This window comes from Protomyctophum parallelum, assembly GCF_964188405.1.
Source record: "Protomyctophum parallelum genome assembly, chromosome: 9".
NCBI lineage: Eukaryota > Metazoa > Chordata > Actinopteri > Myctophiformes > Myctophidae > Protomyctophum > Protomyctophum parallelum.
This window is the reverse complement of record NC_139706.1, coordinates 43,231,761-43,241,579: the sequence shown is the minus strand read 5'-3', so window position 1 is coordinate 43,241,579 and position 9,819 is coordinate 43,231,761. Positions and strand designations below refer to the sequence as shown.

General features: G+C 44.5%; 1 protein-coding gene across 1 annotated transcript in view; it reads right to left on the bottom strand.

Moving 5' to 3' along the window:
- Positions 1–8,679, bottom strand: part of gucy1a2 (guanylate cyclase 1, soluble, alpha 2) — a gene marked incomplete at its 5' end in the record, with an annotated part of 58,790 nt that extends 50,111 nt beyond the window's left edge. Inside the window, 2 exons of the mRNA XM_083773273.1 lie at positions 8,239–8,403; positions 8,509–8,679. Of these exons, the coding sequence (XP_083629399.1) occupies positions 8,239–8,403; positions 8,509–8,679 (336 nt within the window). The remainder of the gene's footprint in view (positions 1–8,238; positions 8,404–8,508) is intronic.
- Between the last annotated feature and the right edge of the window lie 1,140 nt (positions 8,680–9,819).

Sequence of the window (9,819 nt, the reverse complement as noted above, 5' to 3'; positions counted from 1 at the left end):
GAGCAACAGTAAACGAGGGTAAAAAACAAATAAGGTGTCTATATACAGTCAATCAGTGTGCTATAAGTGTAGCACGTACGCGTCTCGTCATAATAAAGACAAGAAAAATAAAGTAAACAGTGCAATGCCAAACAAAGTGCCCATTGGTCAGTGCAAGAAAGCGTAAGCGCATACTGTATGTGTGTGTACAGTATGTGTGTGTGTGTGTGTGTGCGTGTGTGTTTATTAAAGCCTCTTGTCAAACGCATCGCCATTCCAACTCGGCACATTACTAACCCTGTCCCTAACCCTAACCGCACACGGAAGCCACGTAGTCGGAATTGCGGTGCGTTGGAATGCCACTCTGAACATAGACATAACCATCTTAATTGTCTCTGTCAGGCAGCGTGACATGCACACATGCTGTTGATTACACCTAATTGTCCCTCTCACTCTGTGTTTGTGTGTGTGTGTGTGGGGGGGGGTGTGACCATGATGACAGAGAGAATAGAGCATGTTCTGACTGACCACAACACACACCACACAAACGGTAGCAGTCTAAAGGCCGTTTCAATCGGGAAGCGACTGACCTGGATCGTCTTTTTTTACGCTCTTCATCCCGTGACCAGGTGTTTGTGTGGCAGGAGGGTGACAGTAGAGATATGAAATATGGTTGGGGCTAGGACACATCCTAGGTAGACAGGTCCACAAACACGTTTCAGGCATTTTATTGACCTCCAAAAGTGTTTTTAGACAGTGCAAATACAAAAATAAATAATTACTGGCCAAAATAAAGTTCCACCAGTGCCAGCAGAATGTGCCTCATGTCGCCAGAATGAACATGCCTTAAATCAATAAATAAACTCGTTTTTTTTTTTTATGTGATTTTCTTTTTTTTTCATATTAATACAGTTTGAATGTTGAAGAAGGTTTTCATTCAAACAGATTGTTCATTTGGGCAAATGAAATGTATACATTTATACGTCAAAGTGGGCTTGTTTTTTAACAAGTTTCTGGAGGCAGAAGAGCGCAGTTCCGAGATTTGCATGTTGGTTACGATTGGTCTGGAATCTCTTTGTCCTCAGGTTTCACGCTCTGATCACCGCCCATTAGCGTGCTTGTGTTTGTAAACACAGAAGTATTCTGGGCATTTGGGTTAGACTTTACAGAAAATAAACAAAACCACGTATAGCTACTCGCTGAAATACACTTCCCAGCTTGGAGTCTTTCACCAACAAACAACAGGCTAGAAGCTAGCTAGCCTAGTTAGCTAGCCGTCTGTGTGTTAAAGAGCAAAGAGATCACACGTCTTTTCTTTTAATCACAACTCGCTCATTTCTTGCTCATTTAAAAAAAGGTTATATACTATGTAAACTATGAAATGCAGGCTTTCATTTGGTATATAGAACGTTTGTGTAGGCCGTCTCTAAGAAACGGTATCAATTGAAAAGGAAATGTCGGAAAACCGCTTAATTTTTTTCCTCGCGCACCCAGCAAAGAGCTACGTCTTTTCAAATACGGCCGTTAGTACTGTTAATTCAACATCCGGTGAGGGGAGGATACGGATCGTGTATGTATTGTGTATATAAATCAGGGCATACAGTGGGTGGGCTTTAGACCGGATGTAAGCCTTGCACACTAAATAGACACCCGATGTAGTATGAATCCACCCATCGAATGCACAGGAATTACTATAAATGAAACCAGGCATTGTGACTGCATGTGGACAGATCTGTTTATTAAAATAGCAAATCTACAAGCGCACAACATCATAGCCTGATGCGTCGATTTTATTTATTTAAAATACTGGGTCAATTGTCTGACTTTGATTGCTTAAAGTAGACCTGCATAAAATGGTGTACTGCAGCTATTTACAACCAGGTAGTGTATAAGTTAAATTGAACACTTAACTTAATATTTAATACTTGAATACTTATACTTAGTATTTAATACTTAGTACTTTCAAAAGGGTTTATTGGGGCACCTTACAAATTGCATTGTTTGTTCTACTGGCTTAAACATGTCAGTGTTTCTAGTGTTGCACTGTTGACAGCTAAAACGTCCTATTGTCTCTTGTCCCTCCCATTGTCACACCCACTTCTGTCCAGCTCTAAGGTGATAAAATGTTGTGAATATTGAAAAGGGCTTTTCTCAGCTTTGGGTGAAAGGCCCCAGTCATTTTAAAATGGTTATATCTCCTTCAATTATTGTCCAATTTCATTGAATGATACATCATATGAAAGCTTACATTCTGTACTTTAATAATCTGTAAAAATCTGAAAAATGGAAAAGGCGACATGAGGCATGTTTTGTTGGCACTGGTCACAAATAGGAAACAAAATTAACAAACAGTAACTGTTACAGGCTTAAATGCCTCCTGCGATGAGGCCCTGGCTCACATAGTTCTAACCTGTTGCACTTTCACCAGTAGCCTCAAGTGAGACTGAACTGCCTTCACCTGCTGCAATCCTGCTCTTAACCAGGTGGGGCAAACCTCCACAGTACTTGGCACCCTCCAATCTAGAGAGGAGTGCCAGCCCTGCAGAGGGGAGACAGGAGACAACAATGTAACCTCAGTGTCAATATAAATATAAACATATTTAAACCTCTTGCAATCATTGTGTGGAAATAATAACAATGTAATTTGTACAATATACTATATACTGTAGTAGGGCACGGGCTGCCCCGTGACACACACTGAAGAATGGCGGTTGTTGGCCACACTTTATTTTATCTAACAGTGATGACCTACCCTCCTGCTGTGGTGGCAGAGCTTTGGAAAATCAGTACAATGACTGTTTGTTTATGTTAAGGCTGTGAGGAGAATCATCAAACAAGAGGAGAGGGGAGGGGAGGGGAGGAGATGAGAGGAGAGAGGGGAGGAGAGGAGAGAGGGGAGGAGAGGAGAGAGGGGAGGAGAGGAGAGAGGGGAGGAGAGGAGAGAGGAGAGGGGAGGAGAGGAGAGAGGGGAGGAGAGGAGAGAGGAGAGGGGAGGAGAGGAGATGAGAGGAGAGAGGGGAGGAGAGGAGAGAGGAGAGGACAAATAAAAGTAGTGTGGGTTAGGGTTAGATAACACTTGATAACACTATACTGAAGTGATCTCTGTGTGTGTGTGTGTGTGTGTGTGTGTGTGTGTGTGTGTGTGTGTGTGTGTGTGTGTGTGTGTGTGTGTGTGTGTGTGTGTGTGTGTGTGTGTGTGTGTGTGCGTGCGTGCTTGTGCGCGCACACAATTAAGTATAATTTGGGTTTTAGGGTTAAAAACCAGGACAGACCAGAATGGAGGGAGTGAGTGAGTGCCCCTCCTAAGGTAAAGAAACAGAACAAACACACACACGCACATCCAGGGAGGCTTGGAGGCAGGGATGTGGTTCAACAATGTGTGAACCACATAATATAATCCATATTATGGACAGGACACATACTGACCTCGTATTGACTCTACTATTGATTTTGACATTCTGTTCTGTTTTACATTGTTTCCCATAGGGAATGTAAATGTCAGGCATAAACAAATTAGTGCCTATACCTCATTGCGTGTTCGATATTTTGAACGTGAAAGTATGTGTGTGTGTATGTGTGTGTGAGTGAGTGAGACATTGGTGAATGAATAGCTAAATGAAGGTTAAGGACACAGAAAGTGAATGTTGGGAGAATGCACGCACGTGTGTGTGTGTACGTGCGTGTGTCGTGCGTGTACTGCCCCCCCCCCCCAACAGTTCAAGCTTGTGAAAAGTCATCACAGCCCTTGCTGTTGCTAGGCGATTGTTGCAAACATGTTTGAAGTGTGGCCACTCTTTTGTTTCCAAAAAAAAGTGGAATTATTTTTAACCTTTTTAACGAGCACTCCCTGCTGTCCTCTCTCCCAGCCATGTTATTAACGTCATCGATTATATAAAAATTACTTTATATCATTGCTGTCAGGCAGAAACTTATTATCTCCATTTTCTTTTCTTTTTTTTACTCTCGTAAATTAATGCCTACAGCGTAACACAAAAGTAACAGAACTACAAACGCAAAACGTGGCGTGAAGTCGAGTGGCGAGTTTTGAGCTTTTGCTATTTTTGAATTTCATCCTGAAAAGTATTCAGTATACAGTTTTGGACACAATATACTGCATCTGAAGTATTTGAAAACTAGATTATTTATTATTATTATTATTATTATTATTAAGCACTAATGTGCACGATGTGGCGCGTTGTTGTGAGCCTGTAGCTAGTAGTATAGCTACTATTTTGTGCAAGTCATTTTCTTGTCATACAACTTCTAATCCAATCATTGAGAAGTGAGATGTGTTTGATCATCTTTTTGATCTGTTGTCACGAAATCAACAAATAAAAATCAAATAGATATTTATAATTAAATCGATTAGTCTGACACTTAAAGGTATATTCAGTGATTTCACTTAATTCAAATATCACTTATTTTTTGTTTTGTTGTGATAATCCTGAGATAATCCTGAGTGTGCTGACCATAATATGGTCAGCGCACTCTATAGTAGGGAGGATTATCACAACAAAACTGGACCCCCAGTTAACCCCTGGGGGTCCGTTTTTGGCTATAGGTGGCCCAGCCTTCATCAAATCAGGATAGAGAGGGGCCTTCCGCCAATCATGATGGAGCGGTGGCGAACCTTGGTGTGTGTGCTGTTGGCCTGTTGCGTGTCCCCCAACTGTAGTGCTTCTTGTTACCGGGGCGGACCGTTTTTTTTTTCCAAATCACCCAATTCACTGAATGCTCCTTTAACTCTCTTGACACTCACAACGTGTCATGCTGCTGCACGTGATCTACTATTGTCTATAAAAAATCAGACCTGTCTGAAGTGAGTGGTACAACAGCGTCCCCTGTTGGTACCCTAGACATAGGGACACCAAGTCACAGGGACGGACAAAGCTGGGCATTGGAGTGGCTGGTGGCACACACTCAAAAACATCCCACTCGCGTGAAGTGAGGGGCGCCTCACTCCTTAAAACATTGTGTTACAAAATCAGTTACAAGATGTATATTTATATTGGCTCCATAGACTTGGCTGCAACATGACGTCAGGTTTAGTGGCCTAAACACACATTAATAGTCCAGGTTTCAACCGCTCAAAAAAAGAAAATCATTCATTGTAATTGAGGCAAAAACATTGTATATTTTAGTATACTTTTCTCTTTTAGCTTTCATTCAGAGCTTCATTATATAACATCATTATGTTTCCTTGTAGTCCTCTTGGTCTACTGGGAGTGTGTGCAAAATTTCACACCAATTGGTACCAGAGATTAGCTGTTAACAGAATGCCATGCACACAAACGTCACAAGACACACTCGGCAGGGAACTCAAATTGGTACTAAATTATAATGAAACACACTCCGGATCACACACTCACACTCACACACACACACACACACACACACACACACACACACACACACACACACACACACACACACACACACACACACACACACACACACACACACACACACGCACGCACGCACAACCTTGGGAACGAGTATTTGTGTGGTCCAGTCTGTATTATCATAATGACCCTTGTGTGTTCAAAAGTAAAGTGGGCCCCCTCTCATGTACATGATTGCCAGGCACAGACTAGTACACAACACAATACACACAGCTATCACACTGGCACACAGGCATGCTGTACATACATACTCCATCATTATCGTTGCTGTCAGGCAGAAACCTCCTATCACCATATTCTAAGTTGTTGTGTTTTTTTACTACTTCATCATGCTATACAGCGTCACCCAGAAGTAGCAGATTCACAAGCTCAAAGTGGCGCGTTTTGAGATTGTAGATCTGTTTCTTTCGCTGTTCTCTCGTACAGAGACGATACGTAAACAGCAACATATCGTACCGTGTGACTTCCTATCGTATCGTCTTGCTATGCAAATAATCGATTGTACCAAAACAAAGAACTTGATGTTAAGACAATAAATAGGGGCTTAATAAACATTTCCATTCCATATCGCTACACTTGGTCTATCAATAAATGTGTAATCTCTTGTCATGGTGCGAGTTTGTCCATAATGTGTTAAAAATACAATGTCCACACAATTCAATACAATATAATCAGTGTTTACTATGTATAATCCATAATTATTATTATTTTCCTTAAACAAAATCCTGCACTATTCACAGATTTTATGTCTGAATTTGTGTTTAGGCCAAAAGTATGCGTAAATATAGGAAACATTAAAGGGAACCATTAATTAATCAGACCGTTAAGATCCTTATGGACCCTGACCCATAGAGTTATTATAAGATCCTTACGGACCCTGACCCATAGAGTTATTATATATAATCTAGAGACCAGACAACCACGCCCCGATTAATTTAATTTTAAATGGAAGTTTCTCAGTGGAATTTAAAACACCCTGGCTGGAAGTCTGCCAGAAGTACCACTGTTGGCTATGCTTGGCTCGCGGTCGGTCTAAACTTCGAGGTCAACTTTTGCGTCATAACGTCACTGAACATCCGTCCACCTCCATGCACGTCCTTCAGTTCCAGCTTTGGCCAGTAGGGTATCGCGGCTTCAACGTTGGCCAGCTGCACGGAAAGACTGCCCTGACCCTATAATTTACAACGACTAGAGTGGTGCCCGTGGGGCCTCTACAGCGGTGCCCGTTGGGCACTGGCCTACTTGGAATGATGCAAGTTGGAAATTAATGCCCCACCCAGATATTATGTCCTTGTCCCTTTTATGCCCATATATGGAGTTCTTTGTCAGGCATACCCAAATGTGGAGTCTATGCAGACGTCAGAATGATGTCAGAACAGGCCAGCTCCATATATGGACACTGGGCAGGGGCCCTGTCCGGAGCCCGGGCAGAGACCTTTTGGAGCGGTTCTGGACAACCGCGCGTCCGACCGACTCGACACCGGGCACTGCACTCCCTGTGGAGGGGTGTCGAATTTGAAGTTGGTTGGGTGAACGGTTCTCGAGTTACACAAGTACATACAGACAGACAGACTTGGTGCATTAGATGACGAGTGAGAATGCAAGTTCCATTGTCAGTCACGAAGCTAAAAGGCCAGAGAGCCCGTCTGCTGTATCTGTAGCATGGGGCAGTTTGATGTACCAGAAGTACCGGTACCCCCCTGGACATGACACTAGTATGTCACGTGACGTGATGCACAAGTACCACCCACATTCCTGTCTGTTGTCGCTGCTCTTGTATCCTACTAGAGTAGAGGCCCATATTATACTTCCCCTGCTGACAGGTGCCGCCCCTGCCTGTAGGAGTACGTACAGTAACAACTATCACGCTCCCCCGCCCGGCTTCCCACCCCCGACCACGGGACGGTTGTGTTCATATAGAGTCTATAGACGTTCGGCTCTGTAGTGGTAGGGAGGCATTGGGTCCCATTTGTAGTCTTGGAACCGGCCGGGGATTGCAACATTTGTTAACCCATTCTGACCTGAGATCAGATTGTAGAAATGTCAGTCGTTCTTCGATTCTTTAAAAAATAGCAGACCTACAAGCTCGTATCGCGCCACTCGGTGGCGCGATATGAGCTTGTAGATCTGCTATTTTTCAATAGCTAAAGCATAACATGATGCTGACACCAAAATGGGTGCCCGTTCAGAATGGGATAACATACAACACAATTTGGTTAAACACTTTAATCTCTACTTTGGCTATTTGAAAAACAGCAGATCTACAGTACACCCTCAACGAGCTAATCCACCTACTAATTTTGGAAAAGAAAATATGTCATAAATCTCCTCAATTAGCCTAAGTGTACCTGTCACAAATTGTTTTTCAGAGGTTTCAGATTCCGTGGCCAAATACATACATAGACCTACATATGGGGGTCCTTGGTATGACGTGTTTGAGTTATAACTTGCCACATTAGGGATGGACATGAGCTTCTAAAAGTCGTAACCTATAGGGCAAACTTGCCATGGGACTGCTCATTATGATGAGCGACGTTGGGTTTGTTTTCCTTCTAAATATTTAAAGTTGCGGCCTGGTTGCAGATTGTTGGTCTTGTTTTGATCTGCCATCTTCAAAACAATCTTGCAATATGTTTGGGGGACATCTGGGGATCTGTGGTCAAATAGTATTCATCTGGGGGTCCATGACATGAAAATGTTTGAGAACCACTTTGAGAAACAAGTCTGCTCTGTAAGACAACATTAGACAATGACTGACCGGCCCTATTTGGTCGCTTATTATTTTGGTGCTTTGTTGCCATATAGGCCTATTTACAGTATACCTGGCTGGCTGCAAACTCTGGCAAACTATACTGACCGTGGGTGAAGTGAGTCTCTTCAGGCTCTCTCCCAGTGAGTCCAGGTTGACCCTCTTTCTCCGGGTGGTCCGCTTGTTGATGGCCGACGACCCACGGCCCTGCTCCTCTCCCGAGGGAAGCTGCCTGTCCCCCCCGGCAGCGGCCGGGCTCCTGCCGTTCCACACCTGGGAGGAAGAGGAGGAGGTGGTGGTGGTGTTGAAGGAGAAGGAGAAGGGACAGCCTCCTCCTGAGCCAGAGGAGCGAAGGTTCTCCTCCGTCAGAGGCTCTGCTGATGACCCGCCGGTGCCCGTGCCGGGGGACTCCAGCCCGCAGTCGGAGCCCACCGAGCTGCTGAAGGACGCTGAGGAGATCTTGCGTGAGGAGGACATGACGGTGATGGTGTCCAGGGTGGTGCTGGTGATGCCGACGTCTGTAGAACGGGCCACGTCGGGTACACACATCAGAGTGCGTGTGTGTTTGTGTGTGTGGGGGGTAAATAGATCAAGGCAGAAATAGGAGAGAGAGAGAGAGAGAGAGAGAGAGAGAGAGAGAGAGAGAGAGAGAGAGAGAGAGAGAGAGAGGGGCAGAAATAGGGATAAATAGAGAATACAGAGAGAGAGAGGAGGGGGTAGAGGCAGAAATGGGGATAATTAGAGAAGACGAGAGAGAGAGAGAGAGAGAGAGAGAGAGAGAGAGCGTACACTAATGGCACGCGCACATTTTTATGCAATGACAGCTAGTTATTCCCAACCGACGCCGTGCTGCACCGACTGACTCAAAAAATGAAAATATTTCATAAACGATGATGCGTGCAGGAGCCTTGTCATAGGGCTGCTGCCTTTAGCCTGCTATTATAGGCTACTCCAAAAATATAAAAATAAACCCGATAAAGCGGTTCGCAAAGCTAACATGCCATGTTAGGGCTTTGTTGTATTAGGAAAATAAAACATATTCCATGTAGAAGCAGAATGTCTTCTTTTGGTCCCTCAGGTGAGATATTATTATGTATGGTTCTCCTCCTCGTCCTCGCTCCTCCTGCTCTGCAGCAGCGGCGGCTTCTCCTCCGCTCTGTCCTCCAACAACTTCTCATGTTTCCATCATTTTCGTCCTCCTCGTCGTCCTGGCTGTCACCATAATGTCACCGTCGTGTCAACTCATGCATGCATGTCCGAGCCGAGGAGGAGGTTGGTTGGAGAGGTGTGTCAGTGCTCCGTTCCGTAACGCAGCTGGAGACGGGGAATGGACGCAGGGGAGAGGCGGGTCAGTGCAAAGCCTTGAGCACCACGCGCTCTGCTTCTTCTCCACACGGCGTCCGCCCACCGACTGACTGAGTGACTGACTGTCTGCCTTCGAGGGGAAGCTGCACAGTGGTGCACACATCATCATCAATGTGCTGCCTGTTTCCATCCCCTCTGTACCGTAGGACCAATCACGGTGTGAGAGATAGCAGTCTCTCTCTCTCTCTCTCTCTCTCTCTCTCTCTCTCTCTCTCTCTCTCTCTCTCTCTCTCTCTCTCTCTCTCTCAGAGAGACTCAGTAGACAAATGTATTATGGTGTGGCAAAACTGTGCTGCAGACAAATAAAAACATCACTGAAAAAGG